This window comes from Orcinus orca, chromosome 12 (genome assembly GCF_937001465.1).
Source record: "Orcinus orca chromosome 12, mOrcOrc1.1, whole genome shotgun sequence".
In the NCBI taxonomy this organism is placed as follows: domain Eukaryota; kingdom Metazoa; phylum Chordata; class Mammalia; order Artiodactyla; family Delphinidae; genus Orcinus; species Orcinus orca.
Genome location: NC_064570.1, coordinates 40,985,029 through 41,000,319, shown reverse-complemented (window position 1 = coordinate 41,000,319; position 15,291 = coordinate 40,985,029). Strand labels below are relative to the sequence as shown.

General features: G+C 39.0%; 1 protein-coding gene across 6 annotated transcripts in view; it reads right to left on the bottom strand.

Moving 5' to 3' along the window:
- Positions 1-15,291, bottom strand: part of MAN1A1 (mannosidase alpha class 1A member 1) — a 178,576-nt gene that overhangs the window by 8,349 nt on the left and 154,936 nt on the right. For 4 of the 6 annotated variants that reach the window (XM_004263874.4, XM_049695517.1, XM_033408113.2 and 1 more), the window contains 2 exons: positions 3,478-3,593; positions 441-3,080 (listed from right to left, as the gene is read on the bottom strand). In XM_004263874.4, the coding sequence (XP_004263922.1) occupies positions 2,954-3,080; positions 3,478-3,593 (243 nt within the window). In that variant the 3' untranslated portion in view covers positions 441-2,953. Of the gene's footprint in view, positions 1-440; positions 3,081-3,477; positions 3,594-15,291 lie in introns of those variants that run through there. The other 2 variants (XR_007470618.1, XM_049695519.1) reach the window with 1 other exon arrangement.

The window sequence follows — 15,291 nt, the reverse complement described above, 5'->3', positions numbered from 1 at the left end:
AAATGTACTGCTTTTAAGACATTTGCAAATAGCTGTAGCAAAGCCTATGAATATAAGGTAGAATCTGTTTTGTTTTGTTTTCTTTCAGCAGTGGTGGTGGTGGGGGAGTTTGATCTCCTCAATTGGACTGTAAACTTAAGAGCAAGGACCATACTCTTTATGTTATTTCTAACGCCAGCTCCCTGCCTCTACCCTACCTGCCCTGGTGTTCACCATATGTTAGATTCTTAATAAAACTGTTTGATTAAATAAGATGGTTATGCAACATTATTTACAATTTAAAGTTTTTAATGGGAAATATTTCCTCATCACAATTCTCCGGGTGTGGTACGGAATCACTGTTAGGATCTAATATTTCCATTTGCAACTGTACACAGTCATCCCAACATATTCAGAAGCTTCCTTAAAAGGAGAGAAAACCCAAAAAACAAATGACGAGATATATTAAAAGGCTTTATTTACAATAGAGAAATTTTACAAATATAATTTTTAAAAATTATGTGTCGATCTATCATTTCCCATAACATTAGAGATTTATATAAAGTTGGAAATGACAGAATGGATTTAAGTACAAATCAAAAACAATCAATGGAAAGAACTGGTAGTACATATGAAGGCATCATGACAAACATCACTGAGTTCTGTAAACTGCCACACAACTTATATGTGTAATATTAATTGCACAACGTATCCCAAACAAATGCAGAAACACAAAATTAAGTGCTATTTTAATTATTCACCTTTTGGGATGTGAAAACATATGTAAACTTAATTGCACAGTTTTTGCTGAAAATGAATGAAAGACAGCATTTACCTAAGGACTTCAGTTGTTTAAAATAATTAGTGCAAAATATAACTTTAATTAAATTACATCACCATAATATTAATCTCTTATCTTGTTTACATTTTCGGTGTTCTGGGTTTTGTTAAAATATCCAAGTTCTAGAATTGAAATACCTTTGTTCTTGCCACCGGCCGAGCAACACGCAGTACAATCTTCTTGCCTATTTATTCCAGAATACAAAAGGTACGTCATAGTGCAGTGCGTACATACAACTTGATTTTAATATCCTATCTGCTGCAGAAATACCTATCAGCTTGTGCTCCTTCAAATCAGATTGAAAAGCAAAGAAAATAAATTAATTTAAATTGCTAGTCCAAGGACATTCATGTGAAAATTATAATCTAAATACATAGGGCCCAATTTTAACAAGAATCTTCTATATTTTGCCTTTAAGTCCTGGGAATAGCAATCATGACGTACTAAGGGATCTTTTTTTCACTTACTAATTTTATTGATTTATTGTTTGAATGAATAATATTGAAAAAAAGGGCAGGTCACACAAGGTGGACTAAGTCTATTGAGATCTAAGAAAATTACTGTCTTAAAAAATATTAGGTTGAATCACATGAAATTGCTGATACTGAACAATCTTTAAACTAGAAATGCCTCAATTTCACGTGCTTCAGCCTAATCCATGGGGTTGCACTCATCTATTTGACCACTGTAGTTGAAAATGCAGGTGGTCAAAATCTTTGTACCTCAGTATATGCATCATCATATTAGCCCTTTCATGGGAATATATATAAAATATGAACAAATATGGTAAGAAAACACAAGGTGTCACCAGATCTATTTTTGGGAAAACCATTCATATCTCAAAAAAGGCTTTGAAGAGTCATGTAATCATAATTATTTTGAGCTGCTATAGGATTGTAGGGGATTGGGAGTGTCCATTCCTATATATTACTTCTAAGTGGAAATCGCTATGTTGAATTTAACCAGACAAAATACACTACATCCTAATTTGACCTAAAAGTTTATTAGATTTTTCTCAATTGACCATGAATAGATACACTGGCAAAAATTCTTTCAGAGTTAAATCCCGCTTTCATAAACTGAAATGAAATAATTTACTACATTTGAGAAAGGGCTCTTTTCAAATCTGAAAAACCTGAACGAAATGTAATGGTTTCTTTTTTTCGAGAAAAAAGAATTAAAGATGAAATGCAAACAAAAAACCATATGAAATACTCACCCTCTCTTCAGAGAGAGCCCCAATTTCTTCATATATTCAGATAAAAGCAAAAGCTAACACACTAAAAGTTATACAATTTCCCTTTAAAAAATATAATTCGGTTAACAGCAGAGCTCTGAAAAACTGGAAAGCTCACTCTCTGTGTGGTAGAGAATGGAAGAAATTAACCAGTACATGATCCAGAGATGACACAGGGCATTGAAAGTAAACCCTGAGAACTAATTCCCAAATTAGGAAACACTAATATAAGTGACCAACAAAAATATACCATGGATCCAATGAAATGAGGTCAAGAGGAGATGATCCTTCTGGGATGACATTCTAATTTGAATTAAAATGTGAGTAAAGTATTTTAGAAGACATTCTATCAAATAATGATAGACCTGCATAAGGAGGCTTGTCACAGTTATAAGATCTGTCTCTGGTGGATAGACAAACCAGATTAACACGAAATTGAAAAGGAAAAAGCTTTTTTATTATTTAATTTATTATTATGGCTTTTTGCAACATGGCAAAACATTACAGCTTAAAGCAGACACCATCTCCTCATAGAGGAGGAAAAAGTTTTGCAGTCAAATCAAAATTGTAATTAAGAGGTCATTGGTATACCATTCTATTTAGTTTAATAAAAATGATACTACACCTTCATGAACTCCAGAGATAAAAGATTACTTAAAACAAACAAACAAACAAAAAACCATGTGATTCACTGAATGAATAATAAAGGCTACAATAAGGAATTTAGGTCCATCTATGCCTATGATAATAAACATAAAAGACTGCAAAACAATTTTAAAACTTAGAATAATCACAGACTTATTAATAAAAATTCATCATATGCCTGATCACCAGAAAAGGAATTATTAAGGTATGCAGTGAAGGGAATGGAGGAGAGTAAAATATAAAATGTCTTTTTATTTCTCATTGACTTCAACTTTCTTTATATTCCTAGAGAGTACAGGGAGAAGATGTGCCTCGGTATTGAAGATCCAGTGTTCCAGTGGAAGTAGATCGTCATCAGAAAATATTAAATACAAATATCTGGAGAGAGAAACATGGGTATGTGAGGCCTGAGAGACCCTGTCAGCCAGTGAAACCACAAAGAGAAAAAAAACACATCAATGTCTCCATTCATCTTATGGGAGAATCATGGACAACCGTCAAGTATAGCAAAACCTTAAGGGGTATACTCATTAATGCCGAAGAAAGAAGCTGCTCTGTGCTTTGGTCCCCGTGTACGAGAACCATACAAAGCAGTCCCAAGTTGTCGAACTTACATGATGATGAAAACACACCTGCAATTACTGCCGTGCTCGTAGAATGGCATTCGGAAGCAGTCATGCTTGATGTTATTTGAATGTGTTCATGATAAACACAACTAGAAAGAAGATCTCTTCAGGTATCTTAGTCACATACAACCAGAATAATTTTTACTTACTTTAGTGTTTCTGCCAGGAAGAAACTCTGCTGCACATCATCATAGCTCTCCTTGTGGAAGTAAACATCCCTGAGGCCTGAATAGCCTCCTTTCACTCTGCAGTGTTTCTCCAAGGCCTAAATCACAATGAGGAGGGAAAAAAAATGGTCACATTCCAGTAAACTGACTGTCACAAATTTTTACCATTAGATTGTCACATTTAACTAAAATAAGGATTCAAATGGAATGATAGATTGCAATAGTTTCAGGTGAAAATTTAAAAAAACATAACATGTAAATGCAAATAAAATATGAAAAGTTAAAGGACATATGGACGGTATATCTCATCTAATTGGAAACACTTCTACATTTAGTTCTGGAATTTCAGTGATTTTTACCATTTCTTTTTATGGTCTAGAGCAGGATGCACCAACTACAGACCACAAGCTATATCCAGCCTGCTTTTTGTTTTTGTAAGTAAGGTATTATTGAACCACAGCCACACTCGCTTGTTTACATATTGTGTGTGGCTGTTTTTTCACTACAATGGCAGAGTTGAGTAAATGCATAGGGCCCCCAAGCCCAATTCTCTCTGGCCCTTTCAGAAAAAGTTTGCTGACCCCTGGTCTAGAGAGATTGTTCATGTCAACCGGGATTCTAAACCGCTGGTTGAGAAAGTGCACTGGAACCAAAACAGCTGCTACTATCATCAGAATATCTTATTTTTAAAAAATTGACTGGAGTACTGAGTGATATTGGTGACTGACAGATACAAAAGAGAAAATGGAAAGCAGTGAAAAAAACATGGCTGGTATCCATTTCTGAAATACATCTTTCTTTTTTTTTTTTTTTTTTTTTGCGGTACGCGGGCCTCTCACCGCTGCGGCCCCCCCCGGCCGCGGAGCACAGGCTCCGGACGCACAGGCCCAGCGGCCACGGCTCACGGGCCCAGCCGCTCCGCGGCACGCGGGATCCTCCCGGACCGGGGCACGAACCCACGCCCCCTGCATCGGCAGGCGGACCCCCAACCACTGCGCCACCAGGAAAGCCCTGAAATACATCTTTCTTTTCTTTAGTCTGAGATGGAAGAAAGATGGGATGAAACCACTGGTAACTACGAGGAGAGAAATGAGCCTACATTTCTACAGCTGCCTGACTACAATGAGTACTACAGTCAGAGATGGGAAGAGACATGGGTTGGGCAGGGTGGGAACGAAAATTTAGGTAACACCTAAAATAACTTGCCTTCCATTCTGTCAGCTGCTGCTAACCTGACTGCTCTTTGTATTTGGAAATTACATTGGTTTGCTTTGCTGGTTACCAGGCATAGTCATCTCCAGGAAAGTTATTTTCTATTCACCACATCCTATTAATTCTAATAGCTAAAAGGTCAAATAAAGATTTCCACTGTATACAAACTGTCACTGGAAATCTGGTTCTAATTCATAGAATGTGGACAAAAATAATAAAGTAAGTGTAAGCCTAAGCCCCTTAAAGTTTTTAATGAGATAAAGAAAACATAGGAAACATGAAAAAAATGTTACTCTTAGGTTCTCACGTCATTATTCATTTATTTTTCAGTTTTCTTTTACAGATCACAACCCTGTTCCTCTTTTTTTATGTGCATAATTACATTATATTTTCCTCCCATTTAGCTCAACTACCAAGATATGGCATAGGTCCTGCCATGTTAGTTGAGAAAAATCTTCATTGGCTAGAAAAGGGTTTTGGAGGAAAGCACGGCTCTAAGCATGTGGAGCCCAGAAAACGTGGGATGGATGAGGCAAAGGCAGGGAGCAGGAATGTGGTGCTGAGAGCTCAGCTTCCATCTGCAGACACTGATAATGAGGATATTGATTCTGCACCCTGGGGCTGGAGGGCAGAAGGGAGAGAGCATGGGGCCCAGAGGAGAAGCATTTAATTACCAGGCGAAAGAAAATCTAACTGGCAGGCTATGTGAATAAAAAACACCCATCTCCTGGTTTGGTACTGTTTAAAAGCCCCGGGGAATGTAAGAACAATTAACTTAAAAAAAATCTTCGATTATATTCTTAGTTTCAGACAAAGAGCTAAGTGGGGGAAAAGCCTGAAGAAAGGAACTTTCAGGTCCTATTTTATTTTTCCTTCCTTCTTTTTTGATAACAGTTCTTTTTGATAAAAAGTCATATACCAGATACACGGAGTAGGCCAAAACTTATTTATAAAAAAGGAAAAAAACCCCAAGATTTAGAAGAAATGGGTAAATTTGTTATTACTGAACATAATGAAATCCTATTTCTAGACACCTCCTTAAAAAAAAAGATTTTATCCACAGATGTTTTTCTTGGTTTGCCCCTTGAAGTTTTTTGGTAATAAAGAAATAAGCTAAAGAGAGGGCCAGGCATGATAACAGCTAACCCTCCCTCCTGTAGAAATTTCTATAAGCTCCTTCTTTTATTATAGAAAAAAGAGTTGTTTTGGGGGTAGGCACTGCCCAAACGTTTTTCATCTTTTCAGATCACCTCCACTCATTCTTTTTCTCCCCCAATCCTGATGTGGTGAACCAGAGTTAGTCAAGAAGACAATCTAACGTTTTAGAGGTGGGGGCCGAATTCCAGCTCCAGACACCCTAGCTGCGGCCTCAATTTCCTGGACCCAGGCAGCATGCCTTTTCTCAACATGAGGTTGTCCTGAGAAAAAAACTCAAGACTAGTCCAGAAGATGGCAGAGGAGTAAGATGTGGAGATCACCTTCCTCCCCACAAACACATCAAAGATATATCTACACATGGAACAACTCCTACAGAACACCCACTGAACGCTGGCAGAAGACCTCAGACTCCCAAAAGTCAAGAAACTCCCCACGTACCTGGCTAGGGCAAAAGAAAAAAGAAAAAACAGAGACAAAAGAATAGGAATGGGACCTGCACCTCTGCGAGGGAGCTGTGAAGGAGGAAAGGTTTCCACACACTAGGAAGCCCCTTCGCAGGCGGAGACAGGGGTTGGCTGGGTGGAAGCTTTGGAGCCACGGAGGAGAGCGCAGCAAGAGGGGTGCAGAGGGCAAAGCGGAGAGATTCCCGCACAGAGGATCAGTGCCGACCAGCACTCACCAGCCCGAGAGGCTTGTCTGCTCACCCGCCGGGACGGGTGGGGGCTGGGAGCTGAGGCTCAGACTTCGGAGGTCAGATCCCAGAGAGAGGACTGGGGTTGGCTGCGTGAACGCAGCCTGAAGGGGGCTAGTGCGCCACAGCTAGCCAGGAGGGAGTCCGGGAAAAAGTCTGGATCTGCCTAAGAGGCAAGAGACCATTGTTTTGGGGTGCATGACGAGAGGGGATTCCTTCCCTGTCTATCCATAGAAGGCAGCAGAGCACTGCCTAAACAAGCTCCAGAGACGGGCACGAGCCGCAGCTATCAACTCGGACACCAGAGATGGGCTTAAATGCTAATGCGGCTGCTGAAGCCACCAAGAAGCCTGTGTGCGAGCACAGGTCACTATCCACACCTCCCTTCCCAGAAGCCTGTGCAGCCCGCCCCTGCCAGGGTCCTGTGATCCAGGGACAACTTCCCCAGGAGAACACACTGTGCGCCTCAGGCTGTTGCAACGTCATGTCGGCCTCTAACACTGCAGGCTCGCCCCGCATTCCGTACTCCTCCTTCCCCCGGGTCTGAGTGAGCCAGAGCCCCAAATCAGCTGCTGCTTTAACCCCGTCCTGTCTGAGCGAAGAACAGACGCCCTCCGGTGACCTACACGCAGAGGCGGGGCCAAATCCAAAGCTGAGCCCCGGGAGCTGTGCGAACAAAGAAGAGACAGGGAAATCTCTCCCAGCAGCCTCAGGAGCAGTGGATTAAAGCTCCACAATCAACTTGATGTACCCTGCATCTGTGGAATACCTGAACAGACAACGAATGAACCCAAAATTGAGGCGGTGGACTTTGGGAGCAACTGTAGACTTGGGGTTTGCTGTGTGCGACTGACTTGTTACTGATTTTTATGTTTATCTTAGTATAGTTTTTAGTGCTTCTTATCATTGGTGGATTTATTGGTTTGGTTGCTCTTTTTTTTTTTTTTACTTAACTTTTTAATTTTAATAATTAAAAAAAATTTTAATTATTTAATTTAATTTAATTTATTATTATTATTTTCTTTCTTTTTTTCCCTCCCTTTTCTTCTGAGCCATGTGGCTAACAGGGTCTTGGTGCTCTGGCTGGGGATCAGGTCTGAGCCTCTGAGGTGGGAGAGACAAGTTCAGGATACTGGACCACCAGAGATCTCCAGGCCCCACATAATATCAATCAGCGAGAGCTCTCCCAAGGATCTCCGTCTCAATGTTAAGACCCAGTTCTACCCAACGGCCAGCAAGCTCCAGTGCTGGACGCCCCATGCCAAACAACTAGCAAGAGAGGAACACAAACCCACCCATTAGCAGAGAGGCTGCCTAAAATCATAATAAGGTCACAGACACCCCAAAACACACCACTGGATGCAGCCCTGCTACCAGAAAGACAATATCCAGCCCCACCCACCAGAACACAGGTGCCAGTCCCCTCTACCAGGAAGCCTACACAACCCAATGAAGCAACATTACCCACTGGGGGCAGACACCAAAAACACCAGGAACTACAAAAATTCAGTCTGTGAAAAGGAGACCCCAAACACAGCAAGTTAAGCACAACAGGAAGAAAGGGAAATATGCAGCAGAGGAAGGAGCAAGGTAAAAACCCATCACACCAAACAAATGAAGAGGAAATAGGCAGTCTACCTGAAAAAGAATTCAGAGTAATGATAGTAAAGATGATTCAAAATCTTGGAAACAGAATGGAGAAAATACAAGAAACCTTTAACAAGGACCTAGAAGAAATAAAGAGCAAACAAACAATGATGAACAACACAATAAATGAAATTAAAAATTCTCTAGAATGAATTAATAGCACAATAACTGAGGCAGAAGAATGGATAAGTGACCTGGAAGATAAAATTGTGGAAATAACTACTGCAGAGCAGAATAAAGACAAAAGAATTGAGGACAGTCTCAGAGATCTCTGGGACAACATTAAACACACCAACATTCGAATTATAGGGGTCCCAGAAGAAGAAGAGAAAAAGAAAGGGAGTGAGAAAATATTTGAAGAGATTATAGTTGAAAACTTCCCTAATATGGGGAAGGAAATAGTCAATTATGTCTAGGAATCACAGAGAGTCCCATACAGGATAAATCCAAGGAGAAACATGCCAAGACACATATTAATCAAACTATCAAAAATTAAATACAAAGAAAAAATATTAAAAGCAGCAAGGGAAAAGCAACAAATAACATACAAGGGAATCTCCATAACGTTAGCAGCTGATCTTTAAGCAGAAACTCTGCAAGCAGGAAGGGTGGGGCAGGACATATTTAAAATGATGAAAGGGAAAAACCTACAACCAAGAGTACTCTACCCCACAAGGATCTCATTCAGATTCCATGGAGAAATTAAAACCTTTACAGACAAGCAAAAGATAAGAGAATTCAGCACCACCAAACCAGCTTTACAAGAAATGCTAAAGGAACTTTTCTAGGCAGGAAACACAAGAGAAGGAAAAGACCTACAAAAACAAACCCCAAACAATTAAGAAAATGATATTAGGAACATATATATTGATAACTACCTTAAATGTAAATGGATCAAATGCTCCAACCAAAAGACACAGACTTGCTGAATGGATACAAAAACAAGACCTGTATATATGCTGTCTACAAAAGACCCACTTCAGACCTAGGGACACACACAGACTGAAAGTGAGGGGATGGAAAAAGATATTCCATACAAATGGAAATCAAAAGACAGCTGGAGAAGCAATTCTCATATCAGACAAAATCGACTTTAAATTAAAGACTATTACAAGAGACAAAGAAGGACCCTACATAATGATGAAGGGATCAATCCAAGAAGAAGATATAACAATTGTAAATATTTATGCACAGAACATAGGAGCACCTCAATACATGAGGCAAATAATAACAGCCATAAAAGGGGAAATCAATAGTAACACAATCATAGTGGGGGACTTTGACACCCCACTTTCACCAATGGACACATCATCCAAAATGAAAATAAATAAGGAAACACAAGCATTAAATGACACATTAAACAAGATGGACTTAATTGATATTTATAGGACATTCCATCCAAAAACAACAGAATACACTTTCTTCTCAAGTGCTCATGGAACATTCTCCAGGACAGATCATATCTTGGGTCACAAATCAAGCCTTGGTAAATTTAAGAAAATTGAAATCATATCAAGTATTTTTTATGACCACAGTGCTATGAGACTAGATGTCAATTACTAGAAAAAAACTGTAAAAAATACAAACACATGGAGGCTAAACAATATGATACTAAATAACCAAAAGATCACTGAAGAAATCAAAGAGGAAATCAAAAAATACTCAGAAACAAATGACAACAAAAACACAATGACCTAAAACCTATGGGATGCAGCAAAAGCAGTTCTAAGAGGGAAGTTTATAGCAATACAATCCTACTTCAAGAAACAAGAAAAGTCTCAAATAAACAATCTAAATTTACACCTAAAGAAATGAGAGAAAGAAGAACAAAAAAACCCAAGTTAGCAGAATGAAAGAAATCATAAAGATCAGATCAGAAATAAATGAAAAAGAAATGAAGGAAACGATAGCAAAGATCAATAAAACTAAAAGCTGGTTCCTTGAGAAGATAAACACAATTGATATACCATTAGTCAGACTCATCAAGAGAAAAAGGGAGAAGACTCAATTCAATAGAATTAGAAATGAAAAAGGAGAAGTAACAACTGACACTGCAGAAATATAAAGGATCATGAGAGATTACTACAAGCAACTATATGCCAATAAAATGGACATCCTGGAGGAAATGGACAAATTCTTAGAAAAGCACAACCTTCTGAGACTGAACCAGGAAGAAATAGAAAATATAAACAGACCAATCACAAGTAATGAAATTGAAACTGTGATTAAAAATCTTCCAACAAATAAAAGCCGAGGACCAGATGGCTTCACAGGTGAATTCTATCAAACATTTAGAGAAGAGCTAACACCTATCCTTCTCAAACTCTTCCAAAATACAGCAGCAGAAGGAACACCCCAAACTCATTCTATGAGGCCACCATCACCCTGATACCAAAACCAGACAAAGATGTCACAAAAAAAGAAAACTATAGGCCAATATCACTGATGAACATAGATGCAAAAATCCTCAACAGAATATTAGCAAACAGAATCCAACAGCACATTAAAAGGATTATACACCATGCTCAATTGGTTTTAACCCAGGAATGCAAGGATTCTTCAATAAACACAAATCAATCAATGTGATACACCATATTAACAAACTGAAGGAGAAAAACCACATGATCATCTCAAGAGATGCAGAAAAAGCTTTCAACAAAATTCAACACCCATTTATGATAAAAACCCTGCAGAAAGTAGGCATAGAGGGAACTTACCTCAACATAATGAAGGCCTTTTATGACAAACCCACAGCAAACAACATTCTCAATGGTGAAAAACTGAAACCATTTCCACTAAGATCAGGAACAAGACAAGGTTTTCCACTCTCACTGCTGTTATTCAACATAGTGGTGGAAGTTTTAGCCACAGCAATCAGAGAAGTAAAAGGAATCCAAATCGGAAAAGAAGAAGTAAAACTGTCACTGTTTGCAGATGACATGATACTATACATAGAGAATCCTAAAGATGCTACTAGAAAACTACTAGAGATAATCAACGAATTTTGTAAAGTAGCAGGATACAAAATTAATGCATGGAAATCTCTTGCCTTCCTATACACTAATGATGAAAAATGTGAATGGGAAATTAAGGAAATACTCCCATTTACCACTGCAACAAAAAGAACAAAATACCTAGGAATAAACCTACCTAATGAGACAAAAGACCTGTATGCAGAAAACAATAAGACACAGATGAAAGAAATTAAAGATGATACAAAGGGATGGAGAGATGTATATACCATGTTCTCAGACTGGAAGAATCAATATTGTGAAAAAGACTATACTACCCAAAGCAATCTACAGATTCAATGCAATCCCTATCAGACTACCAATGGCATTTTTCACAGAACTAGAACAAAAAATTGCAAAATTTCTATGGAAACACAAAAGACCCGGAATAGCCAAAGCAATCTTGGGGAAGAAAAACAGAGCTGGAGGAATCAGGCTCCCTGACTTCAGACTATACTACAAAGCTACAGTAATCAAGACAGAATGGTACTGGCACAAAAACAGAAAGATAGATCAATGGAACAAGATAGAAAGCCCAGAGATAAACCCATGCACATATGGTCACCTTATTTTTGATAAATAAGGCAAGAATATACAATGGAGAAAAGACAGCCTCTTCTATAAGTGGTGCTGGGAAAACTGGACAGCTACATGTAAAAGAATGAAATTAGAACACTCCCGAACACCAAACACAAAAATAAAATCAAAATGGATTAAAGACCTAAACGTAAGTCCAGACAGTATAAAACTCTTAGAGGAAAACATATAACACTCTCTGACATAAATCACAGTAAGATTCTTTTTGACCCACCTCCTAGAGAAATGGAAATAAAAACAAAAATAAACAACTGGGACCTAATGAAACTTAAAAGCTTTTGCACAGCAAAGGAAACCATAAGCAAGACGAGAAGACAACCCTTAGAATGAGAGAAAATATTTGCAAACGAAGCAACTGACAAAGGATTAATCTCCAAAATATACAAGCAGTTCATGCAGCTCAATATCAAAAACACAAACAACCCAATCCAAAAATGGGCAGAAGACCTAAATAGACATTTCTCCAAAGAAGATATACAGATTGCCAACAAACACATGAAAGGATGCTCAACATCACTTATCATTAGAGAAATGTAAATCAAAACTACAATGAGGTATCACCTCACCCCAGTCAGAATGGCCATCATCAAAAAATCTACAAACAATAAATGCTGGAGAGGGTGTGAGAAAAGGGAACTCTCTTTCACTGTTGGTGGGAATGTAAATTGATACAGCCACTATGGAGAACAGTATGGAGGTTCCTTAAAAAACTAAAAATAGAATTACCATATGACCCAGCAATCCCACTACTGGGCAAATACCCTGAGAAAACCATAATTCAAAAAGAGTTATGTACAATGTTCACTGCAGCACTATTAACAATAGCCAGTACATGGAAGTAACCTAAGTGTCCATCGACAGATGAATGGATAAAGAAGATGTGGCACATACATACAATGGAATATTACTCAGCCATAAAAAGAAATGAAATTGAGTTATTTGCAGTGAGGTGGATGGATGGACCTAGAGTCTGTCATGCAGAGTGAAGTCAGTCAGAAAGAGAAAAACAAATACTGTATGCTACTACATATGTATGGAATCTAAAAAAAAAAAAAAAAAATGGTTCTGAAGAACCTAGGGGCAGGACAGGAATAAAGATACCGACGTAGAGAATGGACTTGAGGACACGGGGAGGGGGAAGGATAAGCTGGGACAAAGTGAGAGAGTAGCATTGACATATATACACTACCAAATGTAAAATAGATAGCTACTGGGAAGCAGCTCCATGGCACGGGGCAATCAGCTGGGTGCTTTGTGACCACCTAGAGGGGTGGGATAAGGAGATGCAAGAGGGAAGAGATATGGGAATATATGTATACATATAGCTGATTCACTTTGCTATACAGAAGAAACTAACACAACATTGTAAAGTAATTATACTCCAATAAAAATGTTTAAAAATAAACGAATAAAACTCAAGATGAAGACACACTTAGCACAGTGACAGGGGCCTTTCAGATGTTTAGAGAGGCCTAGCTATTTTTATTCTTTGAGGCTTTTGGTAAGTTAAAATGAAAAAAGGCGGGGGGATGCTGAAGAGGCATTTTTAACTTTCAAAAAATGAAAAACCTTCATGTCAAGTCTAAATTTTAAGACTTTAGGGATGTGAAGCTGGGGACAAGCAGCTCTCCTGGGCCCCCCATAATAGGCCCTGGTTTTACAGTTTTTCCACAGTGGAAGTGGCTATGTAACCAGGCTGGTTAGTCTGATCAGAACATCATTTCACCACAATCTGTTCTGGGGCTCTCAGCCTCTGGGCAAGAGTTCCTCTAAAAACAGAGCATGAGACAAGGATTGGATGCTGGGAGATTTGGGGGGAGGTGGTATCAGGAAGTGAGCGAGTGAGTGGGGAGAGTGAAACAAGGAAGGGAGAAGGGCCAGTGAAATACACGTTGAGCAGGTCACTGCTGTGTGCATGGGGGGGCTTGCTCCCGCTGGAAACCCTCTAAGGAACCATCTAGAATGCATCTCAGAATTATTCTTCAGAGGAGCAAGACTGGATAGTTATCCATCAACTCTAAAGCCTCACTTGGCTGAGGGCTGCCTCTGGGGCTGCAGACTCTCCCAGGCTTCCCAGACCACAGCCAGCTGCCTGTGAAGGGGCTCTGAGTCAGCACAGTTGACAAGACTGGGTGCTGGAAGTCATGCTGCCCACAGACCAGGGTGCCGCTCACTGCAGCCGTAGCTGAGACATAGGGTGGGCTGCGGAGATGGGACACAGGAAAAAAAGGGCTGCCATACGCTCTCAGTCTATGATCTCCGTGCTTTACAAAAGGCCAAGAGCCCCTAGCACTCCTCCCTCCCCACTACACCTCAAGTTCTAACAGAAGTTATTGATACTGCTGGCAAAAACAAGGGGAATTCGTGTGTTGTGACCAGTTAACAATTTGACATCATATGCTACACTAAAAGGGGTTAATAGATAAAAATCCTAACACATCAAACCAACCTTATTACCCTACAAAAAACCAATGCACTCCCCCCCTCAAAGAACCAAGCAAATGGAATCTTCCTGCCCACATGACAGTATTTACTTACTTCTTCCACTTTTGATCAATTCTGTTATATACTTTTCACACTTTAACGTCTCTAAAATTGGCAATGTCATAATTTAATTGGTAGTGTTGTGCTTTCTTAATGGCATATAAAATGGTGTTTTTTATCAGTTATGGTGTTTTATATTTGATGAAATATGTTATTACTGATATTTTCAATTTAAACTGATTTGCAAGGTGAGTATTAACCTTAATTCCTTTGCTGGCCTATTGAAGACTAAAATAATTCCCAATCACCAAGGCTTAGATGAACCTCAATTTTAATATACTTTTTTCAGAGGAAAAAACATAAACTTAAAGAAACTGAAATTACAACTGACTAACCATGATTAGAAAATTATGCCAAAAAAAAGAGGCCTAAAAAATTGCTATTACTTAAAATGGTTGACAACTGGTTATAAGACACACATTAAATGAAGAGGGTTAATAAGCAAGATTCATCAATGGCTTCCTGAGATATCAGATAAATTTTACATAAAGGCAATATTCATTTTAGATTTCCCGAGAGAAGTTATTCCTAATGGTTTTAAAAGACAGATAACTTTCTAACAAAGAGTGCTAGACAATAAGAGAATGTAATTAAAGCATTTGCTTGTTCTTATCCCCTGAATTCCCTCTCACTCCTTTTGGAATAATAGCTCTTAAAATTAGACGTTGTGGACTTCCCTGGTGGCGCAGTGGTTGGGAGTCCGCCTACTGATGCAGGGGATGCGGGTTTGTGCCCCGGTCCGGGAGGATCCCACGTGCCGCGGAGCAGCTGGGCCCGTGAACCCGCGTACCGCAAAAAAGAAAAAAGAAAATTAGACGTTGTTTGATGTATATCCTGAAGGGCGCCTCTGCTGGTATTCAGCACACAAAGTGTTCAACAGATTAGTTTAGGAAGATGATACACCATATTCAGCAGGAAGAGACTCAAGAAGTGACA